At 39.7% G+C, this 14912-nt stretch overlaps 1 protein-coding gene across 1 annotated transcript in view; it reads right to left on the bottom strand.

Moving 5' to 3' along the window:
- The window catches only part of pcsk5b (proprotein convertase subtilisin/kexin type 5b), a 95869-nt gene that overhangs the window by 35954 nt on the left and 45003 nt on the right, over positions 1 to 14912 (bottom strand). The window contains 9 exon segments of the mRNA XM_081610684.1: positions 3256 to 3350; positions 3490 to 3537; positions 3539 to 3575; positions 3688 to 3790; positions 3990 to 4112; positions 4442 to 4578; positions 6958 to 7149; positions 11386 to 11503; positions 13807 to 13910. Of these exon segments, the coding sequence (XP_081466810.1) occupies positions 3256 to 3350; positions 3490 to 3537; positions 3539 to 3575; positions 3688 to 3790; positions 3990 to 4112; positions 4442 to 4578; positions 6958 to 7149; positions 11386 to 11503; positions 13807 to 13910 (957 nt within the window).

Below are 14912 nucleotides of genomic sequence, written 5' to 3'. Positions count from 1 at the left end.
CTCATAAAACTTGTCTCAAACAATTAAAGTCTTTGTTCTCAAATGCATTTAATCTGGACGTTTTATGCCGTGTTTAAAGCATCTGCTTATTTCCGAGCGACCTTTTATGCCATGTGTGTACAGGCTTAATTTAACTGAATTTATAGACACTTTGTTCAAAGGCTAATACACACAGTGTAACAAAAAGTCTGCCTCCTGATGTACTCACTCAAGTACAGCACTTTAATACTCGCAAATAACTGATTAAAGTAGATAAACTAGGAACATTCAGTCATCTGTAGTCTCATTTTCCTTTGTTTTTTCTCCATACCGTCGCACAAAGGAGTAGTTTGTTTGAGGTGCTGCCCTAAACTACATTCACAGGTGTTCGTCCAATTAACTCAAATGTTCTGAATTAAAATATCTCGCATGTAAAAAAAAAAAAGCCATAATGTTACTATCCTCTGATGTTTTCCACATTGTGTTAAGGCACAGTAATCTTGGTATATGCAAAAGTCTGACTTTGAAGAGAGGGGGGAAAAATTATCCCACTTCAAAAGAATCTCTTATTCACACATTTGGCAAATCAAAAAAAGAGAAAAAAAACTTGGTAATCCAGACAGCCAAACTAAGAAGTCATTGTCAGACCGTAAAAAAAGATTGTGCTGTATTCTAAAGCGAATGTAAACATCTGGTTTTAATCGCATGTAATAAAATATTCTGGTTTAGATTCCGTTAAAATCTAAAACAGGAGTTAAAGCTCATAAATGTATAATGAACACTATCACACAGTTTAACGGCATATTAACAGGATCACATTGTTCGGCCACATCCTACAGACAATGTGGCAAACATGAGTTCTAAATGTATTAAACTGAACCGGAAGCAATCACATTTCACCGAGTTGGGGGCAGACAGATGTGGAGGCATAATGGGCCAGTTTGTGTGCGTGCAGGTGAACATCTGCTGGATTACTTCAGCACGCCTCGTCACCCAGAGGCTCCTTTCCTTAGGGGGAGAGACGTCTGAAGTCCTCAGCAGCACAGAACACACACACAGTTCAAGCCTTAGTCACACTCTGCAGAAACCTCGGCCAAAAAACACATATGGAACACGTCAGACACTGAATCTATGTGTGGAAGCACGCGCTGGCTGCAATCGCGCCGAACCGGTAGACCCTGCTTTCTCGTCGAGCTGAAGCCGACAGACGACTTGTAGCGTGCATGCTGTCCTAATCCAACTGTAATTTATAATTTTTTTTTAAATCATGGTCAACCGGATTCACTTTCTAAGATTTAGAGATTACGTCACTTTAAATGGAACATCAATGTCAGACAATCACGCAAACCTCTTAAAGATTTAAATATTGACGCATCAAGTTTTTCTGTCCAATAGAGACCAAAACAGTCCCACGGTTACAATAGAAGTGCACGATTTTAAGTTCACATACACATCCAGATAAAGATATTTAGTGGGATTGTGAACTAAACAAGAGAAACATGAGATAATTCATGATTTTCTTTGAAATTGTCAGACGTTTTTTTGTTGTTGTTTTTTTTTTTAAAAAGGAAAACTTCTAATCAAAGAGCCCAGCACCTTTCAATAAACAGAGACCATCTAAGGTGTGTGTTGTTGTAATTATCTGAACATCCTGCCCCTTCCTGCCATCTCTCCCCTCCAATCTCCATTCATCAATTCCTCCCTGTGGGGGCAGAAAAGGCCAGCGCACCTCTAAAGTGGGCTGATGTTAAGCTTCAGCTAAGCTGTCGCGTTCTCATTCACCTGCATTGCTTTGCCTTTTATCTGCACGGAGGAGCGCCGACACAAAGGCAGCTACCGCAGACTTTGATCCTAATGGGATTCGAGTAACACAAGAAAATCCTCACATCTGCATATTTACAGCCCACACTCACAAATCATGTTTATGGTTCATAATTTAGAGCAAGAAGTGACAAAACTAACAGCGCGACAGGAATAAACGTCTCCACAGCCACCCTGTCGCAATAAAGACGATTAAAGTGTCAAACTGTAGAAACAGACAGGAGTCCTTAGTTCACACGTATGATAAGTTATTTATGATGAGACAATGTAGATAAAGTCACAACTTATCAGCAACGTCGGAGGCAAAATTTAAAGCTGGATCAACATTTACTGAGGAAACTAGAACTAGAACAGTAGAAAGACAAATAGAAACCAGTTACAACATGTTTGGAGAAAAATGTATTAGGCCTTAAAGTTACACAACTATTGGCTTCAATTCTGCATATAAATGAACTTCAAAATATGTGATAAATAAAAAATAAAAATAAAAAACCTCTTCTCCTGTTAGGCACAGATCCAGTACCATCTAAAAGTCTCAATTACGCTTTGCTTTTTTCATGTTACAACTGCAAACTTTTCATATTTATATTTAGGAAAAATCCTTTACTCAGGACCTAATAGGACTTTTTTGTATAAATCTAACGCATATAATCCATATAAAATGCAATAAAGTTTGTCTGTAAGATGGATTTTGAAATGCATAAAGAGATTATTATTGTTTTATATCTGCTGTGGTCAAGAGGCCAGAAAGATCTGTACATAAAAATCTGTAATCAATGTTAATAAATTAAGAATCTTTCAATATATATATTTTTATTTATTTACTACTGTATATGTCATTGTTTAACAGTTTGTTTGTTTGTTATCTGTAGTTTAGGGTTTTCACAGTTTTTCCATTTCAAAATTCCAGATTTTTCTACGACCAAATTTAGAAAATATTTTTCTCGCCATTTTACAGCATTCAGGAAATTTGGGTGCAAAACATTTACCTTGAAAATTCTTGTATAACTTAAAGCTCTTCTTATTGGTACGTTCCACAGATCATTGCATGACCAGAGTCTGAAGTTTGCTCAGTTTGCTTCAAAGGGCTGTTTTCCTGCTTTTTTGGCATCTGCACCAACTTGTTAGATCAATCCCATAAAAAAAAATCTAACATGCTTAGATGTCTTAAATCAAAGATGATTTCATAAAGAACACTTTGATGCTTTCATTCTGTCATAAAAAAAATATTTTTAAACAAAAGTCATGCTTTACTTGGGATCAAAGCCAACAAGATTTAAAACCTTTAAAAACCTGATTTAAAGATAAAAAATACGGTTTGAAATTGAAAATGTGTTTGAACATGTGTATGTCTGTGCAGAACTGATAAAGTCAAGGTATGAAGTGGCAAATCAAGGATAAAGAAAATTATTTAAAACTTAAATGAAGAAGAAACACTTTTTGAACTTGGCAGACTTGTAAGTACCACAGTAGGATGGCAAAGTCCTGCCAAGATTTAGATTTAAACCCACATTGAAGCGTTTTGGATGACAGTCTCTACAGATCTGTGGCTGAACCACAAGCATTAATGACTAAATATTCTTGGGTTAATAAGTGAGGGCAAATGTGTGACAATTTGTTCAGAGTGAGAACAAACTTCTGGTTCATTTTTGGTTGTCCTGTTAATAAATATGCTTGTTCATTCAATACTTTTCAAACATCTCTTGTCTCTGTTTTACAAGGTGAAATTAGCTTTGAGATCCATGTTCGCTCTGAATCTTTCCACTATTCCTTCTCTTGAAAACAATTTGTAGATCTAGTAGATTAATATCGACTCATTATTATTTTAAAACATTTTGCAAAGAAAGAAAGAAAGAAAATTTTTGTAACATTCTAGATCAGATGGACCTGGTGTTGTTCTTGAACTTGAGGAAGTAGTGGAGGCAGTTGATGCAGTGGTGCGGTCCGGGTCCCTCGCAGCCGTTCTCGTTGCATTCAGCATCACAGGGACCTGGAAACGGACAGAAGAAGCCCCTCAGCGAAACCCCCAAAAACAACGTCTGGACTGACCAATGCTAACTTTCTTTCAGAAATGATCCAGTTCAGTCTATTAAGCCCCACAAACCCCCATGTATATTAAAAAAAACTATTAAACATGATTTTTTTTTTTTTACTTATGGTGACGCTGCTGTGTGTTTTGTATGATTCACCGTTGTACTCCTCAGTGAACTCGTCCTCAGGCTGCAGTGGGTCTATGAAGCGATCCTTCTGCTGAGTGGAGTACGGGTGAACAGAGGTGCCGTACAACACCAGAGACCACTCCTTCAGCTTCCCTGTGAAACACAGACCGCTGGTGAAGATCAACCTCCAGGCAGGAATTACCTTCGACTGACCAGGATTACTACATGTTTCCCCTTATTGAGTTCTGTGTCCTCACAAGTCAAATGTTCACATCTTTCAAAAGTGTTCCAGATTTAAATAAACAACAGGACGAGGAAATTTTCACAAAGTTCTCATTTGATGCTCCAAAAAAATTGATTAAATGTGTTGCGTCCAGGTCAAATGTTTGCTACAGATGCTCACATTCCTGACAAAAAAAAAAGTAGTGAAAATCCTGCTGAGCCAAATTTTTAATACCAGTTAACAGCAGTGCAGTTTTTACCAGGCACTTTCTGGCTGCGCAGTTGAGAGGGCGAGTCGTAGATCTCCAGGATCCAGTCGCCTGCTGCCTTCTCTCCCCAGCAGTGGGTGGTCATGAATTCCCAATTCTTAAAGCCCTCCATGGAGTGATCAAACAACCTGTGCGTTAAAAATATACACACACACGCACACACACACCCCACAGATCCAAGTCTGATTAGTAATGAACTTAAGAGCTGCAAATAGCAGAGCAATCTGGACAATTCACACTCAGCAAAATACAATTAGCCTCTAATAAACACAAACAGGGCAGTGGCTTACAGCATTCCGGATTCTGCCTGGAAGAATTTAGCAGCAATCAGAATACGTAACCGTTCAGCTAAAACTAAGGTGTTTACAGTGATTAAAGGTAAAAAGGCAATGAAAGCTGAGCACAAGCTGCAGCACTGAAGGCCAACAACAAAACAATACGGAACAGCGTAGACCTGAATGCCTCATAAATTCAAATTAATGTTTGAAACCCAGTGAAAGGTCACAGGTAATCCAGAAGAAGCCGTCGTGCAGCAATTAAAATGTGAAGCACAAGCAGAAAGCGTAGAGTTGACCCAGTGTCTTCAAACTGAAAGTAATCTGTGTGAACTTCTCCCCATGCGTACAAACTGCTGGCCCGGTTGTCCGTCCTTAATTAGCAACATCTGCAGCTGTAAAACAACAGCCTCCTGTGGCTGGGCGTGCGGCCACAGCCTCGAGGGCGGGGACGCGGACAGATAAGTGAAGCTGGTGAAAAACATAATGACTTGCAAAGGAAGAAAAAAATTAAACCTTACAGTTGATAGAAAATTTTTATGTTTTCCACGCATATTTTAACTTTAAAATAGGTTTAATTTTTCTATTGTAGGCCCGCTGTGTTTGGGTAAATAATTGATATTTCCATAAATGCCAGAAGAATACATATTCTTTTTATTTCTCTAGATTTTTTTGGAGGGCTTCACAGGGGCGCAGTTGGTAGAGCTGTTGCCTTGCAGCAAGAAGGTTCTGGGTTCGATTCCCGGCCCCGGTCTTTCTGCATGGAGTTTGCATGTTCTCCCTGTGCATGCGTGGGTTTTCTCCGGGTACTCCGGTTTCCTCCCACAGTCCAAAAACATGACTGTCAGGTTAAGTGGTCTCTCCAAATTGTCCGTAGGTGTGAGTCTGTGTGTGCATGGTTGTTTGTCCTGTGTGTCTCTGTGTTGCCCTGTGACAGACTGGCGACCTGTCCAGGGCAACCCTGCCTCTTGCCCGGAACGTTAGCTGGAGATAGGCACCAGCAACCCTCCCGACCCCACTGAGGGACAAGGGTGTAAGAAAATGGAATGGAGAAATGGATAGATTTTTTTTAAACTTTTTTTGAATATCAGGGGTTTACATACACTAAGATTATTCTGCCAATTAAAAATTGCGAGCCTTTGTGAGCTTCCTACAGGTTAATTAACATTTGAGTTAACTGATATATTTTTAAAAGCAGACCTAAAATGCACCACTACCTCCTCCTGTGACATCATGAAAAAAAAATCAAAATAAACCAGTTAAGACACCATAAAGTGACCTCAAAAGCTGTGATTCATCCTTGGCTTCAATATTCAAATGCCTGAATGTTCCACATTCATCTGCGCAAATTATCATATTCAAGTACAAACAGCATGGAAATGTCTGGCCTTTAAACCACGCAGAAAGCAGACAGGTTCAGTGTCCCAGATAGGAATGTGTTTTGGGCTGAAATGTGTGGATCAACCCTAAAAAGCAAGAGACCTTGTGAAGATGCTGGATGAAGACGGAAGACGACTCTGCAGTGAAACGAGTTCCTTACCAACATCTGCTGAAAGGCGACTGAGTAAATTTACAAACTGTAGTCTGGCTTTTTATGTCGTCCTCATTTTCTGATTAAAATTTTAATGTTTTGCCGTAAGAAAACGAGGGAAGGCTGCAAGCCTAACAACCCCATGCAGGATGTGAAGTATGAGGGCGGCAGCATCATGTTGATTGTGTGATTCGCTGTGGGAGGGACTGGTGCACTTCACCAACAGATGACATCAAGAGGAAAGAAGTTTATGTGGAAATACTGAAGCAGCATCTCTAGATGCAAGCCAGGAAGTTAAAGCATGTGCATAAATGTGTCTTCTAAATGGAAAACGACCCTCAACATGCTGGCAAATTAGCTACAATGATGTTTAAGAACAAGTAGCTCCATGGAGCTACTTGTTCCTAAACAAGTAAGGACTGTGGAGGGGCAATCAGAGCAGAAAACCTGAATCTGTTTCATTGTCAAACATACACATTAAAGTATCAAGTTCTCACAAGCGTTTACATTTTTGAAAACTTGCAGCTGAAATAAGACATTTTCTTTTCTACTTCACAAGATGTCTAAATATCCAATTCATCTAGAAGACGTTACAAGTTCTGTCATCGATAGTGACAGCTGGCCTCGACAACACAACCAGATCTGACAGCATCTTTAAAAATGAACACAGCTGACCGTCCACATCTTTTTCTGTTCTGTACCTGTTGGCGAGCAGCTGCGACTTGGTCCCCGACGGAGAGGTCAGGTTGATCGACAGATCCCCCCGACGAGGGTGCGTGATGGTTATGCGTACAACCACATGCTCCAGGTAGATCACTTTGAGGTTGGGGTTGTCCGAACATCCAGTCGCCTTGTACACAGAGCGCACCAAGTGCTCCGGACGGATGGTTCTGCTGGACAGGATGGAGTTGAATTAGTGGGTTTAACATTAGCAACACGTCCACATGAGTATAAACGATGCTTTAAATTCAATGACCGAAGGGAAAACTGGATCGGTGAAACAATGAGGAATCTTTTGGGTTTCATGTCAAATGCTAGTTTGGTTGGATGGATTGCTGCAAATCCAGGACTTCCTCAAGTAAATACATTTTCACTAGAATGACAAGAATCTACCCTAATCCCTCTAAAAAAAAGTCTGATTCAAAATTTTAGATTAAAAGAGCCTGATTCCCTCTGTAGCCATTTAAATCAAAAAGCATCTTCCCTTCACACTTCTCGAACTTAGTTTCTTTACTTTCTATAAATTGACTTCATCTTGGGCTTCATCAGTATCCTACATGGTCACTTCCTCCACATCAAAATCCTCCTCTTCATTTCCACTGTGGAATGAGGCTCTCCTACGGCCAGTAAATTTTTCTGCTCTCAAATTCATGAGCCTATTGTTAGTCTTTTGTTTCAAAATATGATCTTTTTTCAGCATGAAATTGTCTTAGTAACCATAAATTTCCATGAAAAGTTTCCATTCTTCAACCATAGATCTTCCGGAGAACCTAAGACTACAACCATCAGCAATCTTTAGTCCACCTGAAAACAATCAACAACCCTTCATTTAAACTGAACGTGCTCAAAGTTTTCCATCTCTGAATCTCCATCCTGCTAAAAAAAAGCTGTATGTGATAAAATAAAGAGGAATATTTGCTCTAACTGCGAGGCACTGCTCAGCAGCACAACCACCTGAGAACAGCCAACACAAACATTTAATGGCCCCTTGAATAACATTTGCAGTACGATCTAACACCACAGCAACACAACACCAAAACCACAGAGAGGGCCAGTAAAAAAAAAAACCCAGAAAAAATGCATACCATCCTGCCAGCTCAGGGTGTTTTTATGCCACAGCTGTGTAAGAATTCAAAGCACCAGATCGATAAAATATCTGGAGGTTCATCAGAGTGAAACAAATGACCATGATTTGTGTGGTCGCTGACGTGTGTCCCATCTTGTCTTAGAGATTATTTAATCAAATTCCTTCTCGTCTCGCCTAACAATCACAGTGATGACATGTTTACCGACAAACTGATGCGGCATGGATGTTTATCTTCCAACCAATAATCCTTCTGAGGTAATATGCAGTTGGTCTCTGATTACTTGTAAGAAGAGGCACGACATACCAACACGTTCAAGGAATAACTGATATTTAACACATTAAAAATTCCCAGATATCTATTATCAATACTAACATTAATCTGTTTGTTAATTGAAAAGTTTAAATTTATCAATTTAAAATAAAAATTTAAGCAATTTTTCCCACTTTAGCGTTTAGCCACTACAAGCCTGTCCCGTCATACTGAAGAAGTCAATAACAATTTAAACATGAAAACGCAGAAAAACAGCAAACATTATCTGGAACAGACTCCTCAGAATGAGCAGCAGTCTCTTTGGACGCCTGTCTGGGGAGTCTGGAGCCGATATAACAGCTCTGGCCTCTCCGTGACACAGCTCAAATAACTGAGCCGTACGCATGGGACAGAGCACAGCAGATGCACAGTTGATTACTACCAGCTTGATTGCACAAAAGGATGTCGTTTTGTTTTGTTTTGTTTTGTTTTGTTCCGCTTTTCTGGTGCATACTCCAAGCAGAGTGCAGAGGGTCAGCTGCAGAGCAGCAACACTAAAGGAGAGGGGAAGGTCCGGTCAGACGGTGTGAAGGAACACAGACTATCAACATTTCTGCTAGGACCTCGACTGCAAGTCACATAGACAGTGTACTGTCAAAATAAAAATGCTGATGTACAAAACATAGTTAATATTAGACATGAATAAACAGAAATGTTTCAGTTTGTAATTGAGAAAGAATCATAAGAGTTTTTTCCTTTTGTTTTAGTTCTACGTCACAGAGGAATGAGATTTTTATTTTCTACCTCTTGCTGGATAGAGATCCAGTTTCATCCATCAGCAATTAAAGAACCTCCAAGTGTCACAACACAAAACAGGAGGAACAAGAAGGCTTAAACGACAGGGTTGCTTTACTCAGTTCACGCTTTAGCCCACATATTTTACAAGACTGCAAAATGCTTGAAAATCACCGGATTTGACAAGAGTCAGACTTTACATAGGGCCTATACGAAGTGACTTGTGCAGTGATGCAGGACAGACAGAGTGACACCGATAACGCTGTACTTTCTGGCCGCGGAGGCTTCAGCTGAAGGCAAACCAGTGCAGGGCCCTGAGTTCAGTCAGCCTAATACAGCAGAGCGCTCAGGCTTCCAGCTGCATCAAGAATAACAAGCTGTGAAGTCCTGGCTCTCTCTGAGTAAGAGTGTGTGCGCATAGTAAAGGTCTTATGTGAGAACCACCCTGCCAGAACTAATGCTTGGCCCCTATCAAGGTACAGCTTGCACAACCGTACTCTAAAACACATGCCGGTGCAAAACACTGGAGACAGAAAAAAATGAGAAAAGACGTTACAGCTGAGAGAGAGAGAGAGAGAGAGAGAGAGAGAGAGAATGGAGCAGACGGAGAGAGCGGGTAAAGGGGGGGCTCCTGAGCGAGGCACAAACCAGTTCCCTTTTACACAGCAACCATACTCAATAGGGATGCACAGATATTAAAATCTAGGCAGATATTGATGCTGATGCAGCTGATAACCGATGTTTACCAACATTACTTACATTTTGCCTTTCAACATCATGAAAAATCTACCATACTGCTGACATTGCTGTCACAAGGCCAACCACCTTCCCTCCCAAAGCGCACACACTAAATAAACATTAGTTATTAGTCTCATGAAAATTATCACAGCGATGCCAATATATTGTGCATCCCGAATAATTGACCCACTGATGGATAAAAGCTGCCACACACACAAATGTGGAACATTTCTTACACTATGACCAATGCAACATAAAAGTACACTAAACCTGCAGCCCATCTGGCCTTTTAAGTCCAAATTTAATGAGTAAATACAAAAAGTTGTTTTAAAATGATGATTTCATTTATTAATGAAGAAAAGCTATTAAAACCAACGTCATGCTGGATAAAAAGGCCACTGCCCTCTAACTCCAGTAACAAGCAGTTTCCCTCCAGGCACCAGCAACTGTCACCAAGTGTTTGTGATAAGTGGTAATGAGTCTTTTACATCACTGTGGAGGAACTTTGGCCCGCTGTTTTTGGAAGAACTGCTTTAGTTCAGCAACAGTGGGGAGTTTCTAAAAATGAACAACCCGTATAAGGTTGTACTGCAATGAGATTTAAATCCATACTATGACTAAGCCACTCTAAAATCCTGTTGTTGTTTTTTTTTATCTTTTCAGACGTGGACTTGCTGCTGTGTTTTAAGTCACTGTGTTGATGAATAACTCAGATGTGCTTGAACTTCAACAAACTGATGGCTAGAGAGCAGGATTCACTGTTCCAGTATTTGCAGCAAGACGTCGATGTTCTGATACAACAAAGCAGCCCATATTATAATACTACCACCACCATGTTTATTGGTGTGATGTTTAGCCTCTTGAATGCTGTTAGTTTTGCTCTGCCAGGTGTAATGGGACGCATCTTCCAAAAACATGTCACTTTTCTCTGGTCTGTCCACACACTATTTCCTCCAAATCATCCTCACTAGGTCTGTTGCCTTATGAACACGGATCCAAACAAAATGAACTTAATTTATATACGACTCTTCAAGACCAGCCAAAGTGTCACTGATTTCATCTGATCTTGAATAATTTTGATTGAGGCCTGTTGAGTTGTTTTAGTCAACAACGTCGTAAGATCATTCATGATTTAGCTACAGGGACCTTTTTCACTTAATCAATGGAATCATTAGGGGGAAAAAAAGCATTTTATTTACTCAAGCTAACTTTGATTTTCAGTGTTTTTGAATATTGATCTGAAACATTTAAGTGCGACAAAAAATAAATAAATTAGTGGGCAAATACTTTCTCAATCACTACAGATTTTTTTAAATTTCCCTTTGGGGTCATTGAAGTATTTTTGAATCGAACTGAACATCTTTTTGACAGGAAACCACATTGAGCATGTTCATAACACCCAATAATCCAGCTGTTTACAATGCAAACTATGAAGACCTGCCAGTCAAAATGTTAGTCTTCACCAATGCTCTTTTCTCCTCGTTGTTTATTGACTTATTTAAATAGGCTGTGCACCATCTGATTGTGATTATGCTGCACCTGATTTGTCTGTCGGCGGTCTCCACGCAGACGTGTTGGGCGGGGACCTGCTTCCATTGCTCCGCCTCCTTTACCATCGCCTCAGCATCCATCAGGCCAAAGCCGTACAGGTGGCTGACTGCAGAAGCAAGGAATGTTTAGTGGTTTTAGTCTGTATGCAGACAAACATACAACATAAGCAAAACATGCGACTGCAAGGATAAAATCATTCCCCTCTCTTTTCTCTTTACCCCCACACTCTATTTTCTTTCAGCGTTGGTATTTCTCAGTATTGGTTTCAGTAAAATCCATGTGTCTGGTCAAATATGCTATTTGCATGCAGGGCATTAATGCATTAATGCATGTCGCCTGCCAAATGCTGCATATTAATAAAGTGATGATGACTGTGATTCCATATGTTGTGCAGCCATTTTTTTATTCCAGTATATTACGTAACACAAATGTACATGGAAAGTTTTTGTTTAAACCGATTCCCTGCAGATTTTCTGATATAAATATTAGATGAGTCATAGAATATTACTAATATCTAAAAAAAATCAAACTACTGCTCAACTGATTGCTACGTATAATACAGTGTGAATTTCTTTCATACATCAACCCCCCCCTTCTGTCACTTGGAAAGTCTCCAGGCAGCGAGTCTGCTGCCTGGCTGACCCTTAGTTCCCACTCTCCTGGTTTCTCTCCAACATACACACACTTTCATACTCTCCCTCTCTCTCTCTCTCTCTCTCTCTCTCACTCACACACACACAAACACACACACATACATTCAGGTACGCGTTAATCATGCACTGAAAGTTACAAAACAGCCCCCACCACATGGACCCTGACAGATGGCAGCTGGCGGCACACCACTTAGCAAGCAAGAACTGAACCTTTGGAGAAATTGTTCAAGGCCTTTTATCTCACTAAAGAAAATCTGTGGCAAAAATAAGTTATGTGTCCAAACTGATGAGGTGATTAAAGAAAATGACAATAAAACCTATAATAAAAGATGGGCAATAATAAATGATTGTCTAGTAAGAGATTGTGAATCTTTTCGTTTATGTGGTGTTGCAAACTGCTGCTGATTTTATCTTACTACGGAGAATCAGTTCTGGGAAAGATGAAAACGTCTTCCTTTCCAGGATGTTCAAAGGTTTCGTAACTTGTACTTACCAACATTATTTCACATCCTTTCAGTGAATCTTTAAATCCAACTCACAGTTTTATTTTTCTGCTGATCTCTTTTAGGTGTTGTTTTTAATGTAAGACTTATTTTACAGCATCATGGATTAAAAGTCGTCTAGAACTGCAATGCGGTTACCTCACACAATCAAAACAGGTGCAAATTATAACACCACCCCAGACCCTGTCACACATATGGGACAGTGATGTTCTTTACAGCAAACCCCTTTCTCAGTGCTATTAAACTGTCCACTGTCACCAAATGCTTCTGCAGGAGAAGGATGATAGAAAGTCAAACTTCATGTAATCATCTGGTTTAAAAGGGCAATATGACATGTTTTCCAGGCATATAGTACCTTTTTATAGCACAATCAAGTAACTATGATGCCATCAATTGTTATTAAAACACCATATATATCAAACATGACTTAAGAGAAGCTTGACATTGCAATTCAACGCGTTGAAATTGGGCCTCCGTCTCTTTAAGAGAGAAAACGTCGAGGCACCTCTGGATGGCTGCCACAGGAGATTAAGGGATTCCTCAAAAATGCAAGAAAGAAACAAGGCAACAATCCAGATGTATTTATAAAGAGGGAATAACATTTAACACAATGTAAAGGTCAAAAAAGTTACATTTATACAATACACCTATTTAATTAGGCTGACTTTTTCCCAATTGGCCTTTATAACCAGCATCAAACTGGAACGCATATAATTTTTATGGTTGAATTTTTGCCTTGTATTTTCCTGTTAAGTGCCTTAAGGCGGCATTTGTTGTGCATTTAAAGTTATACAAGTAAATACATTTAATCAAACCAAAATGTTCCATTTTATTGTTTGTCCATGAACACATTTTGCCAGCCGTCTGCGGGCCAGACAATGTGACCTTTATCAAACAGCAGACAGCAGATTTCCTCCTGATGGATCGAAGTCTTCATTTTGCAGCTCGGCTATGCCCACACTTTAGTTCACCGTTCTCTTGACGGTCGACTCATTAACACCAACATTGGCAATTTAGGAGTTATCCGTCTTTGGCTTTCTTTAGGACATTTTGCTCCTAAAGTAATCTCGTCCATTGATCTCGTCTCGGGCGGGTAAGAATGTTCTTGAACTCGCTTTATTTGAGCACAATCAGTCTCCTTATAGATTTTTGGAGTGAAAACTCTTGAGATATTTCTTTTGAACAATTTTGCAGTCTGAGCAGAACCTTTGATTTTGTGATTTTATTGTGTTTGTCTCTGTGAGGATGTTTACCGTTGTAACCAGCGGCATTGGTCTTCCAGTCAGGAGCGCTGAGATGTCCAGCTCTCGAGGTTTTCACGATGATGTGCTGAACATCTCTCCATGTTAGAGAAGGACTAAAGTAGGAAAAGCATAAACACGGGTTAATCAGAAAGTATAATACATAATGTCACATATAATGCAGTAAAGAGAGATCAAAAGATGTGTTTTAAGAAGCATTCATTAAAATATGAATACATAAATAATCTTATGCCGGGTTAATTATCCACCAGAAAAACATGATGAATAATTCATTGCAATGTCAACGGATTAGAGTAAAAAGAAGATCAACCAAAGGACTTAGAAGGGTAGGATGGTCATTAATGTACACAGACTTATCTTTGTCATCAGAGTAAATTTAGACAACAGTGCAGAAGGCAGATGGCTAGATGAAAGAGGAACATAAAGATGCAAGATGAAAGGGTTTAAAGACAAATCACAAAGAAGAACAAGAGGCTGCAATATGAAAGCATAAGGTAAAGAAACCAGTCATATACTGTGTACGGTAGATTAGATTAGAGAGCAAATTACAGAGGGCACAGTTGAAGAGCTGCCTTTTGACATATCCCGTAGTTTTCCTTTTTTAGATCTCACGTGAGAGCTATTACAAGATAGCAGCCATGTGTCTGAAGTCCTTTGATGCCCCAAACAGGAGATTAAAGGCAAAAGAAACAGGAAGAAGTGGGTCACCAACTTTCATGGGATTCCCTTCGATCTCATATGTTTGCCAGATGCTCTGCTCCCTCCCTCGTGTCACTGCCTCACCATCTGAGGCCTCCAGATTTTGCCAGTAATCCCAAATGCTTGAAGAAACTGTCAGATATCGTGCATGTTCTCCATAGTTTTGGGCTTTTGAAGCTAAAAATGTTCTCTGATACAACACGGGCGAAAGAGAGAGACGAAGAGTAGCAATCGACTTCCTGCTAAGTCGCTTACATAAGACCATGTATGTTTAAAATCCCGAACATCTGTGGAGAGTCTGAACGTCACATATTTAGCTGCTGCACATGTTTCCAAAGAGGTGTTTACATATGCTTGTTATTCTGTGAAATTCAGACAATTTGGGGCTTTTTTTGTGA

This window comes from Poecilia reticulata, chromosome 9 (assembly GCF_904066995.2).
Source record: "Poecilia reticulata chromosome 9, P_reticulata-male-v2, whole genome shotgun sequence".
Lineage (NCBI taxonomy): Eukaryota > Metazoa > Chordata > Actinopteri > Cyprinodontiformes > Poeciliidae > Poecilia > Poecilia reticulata.
Note: the sequence above shows the minus strand (reverse complement) of the source record. Positions and strands in the feature narration are given on the sequence as shown.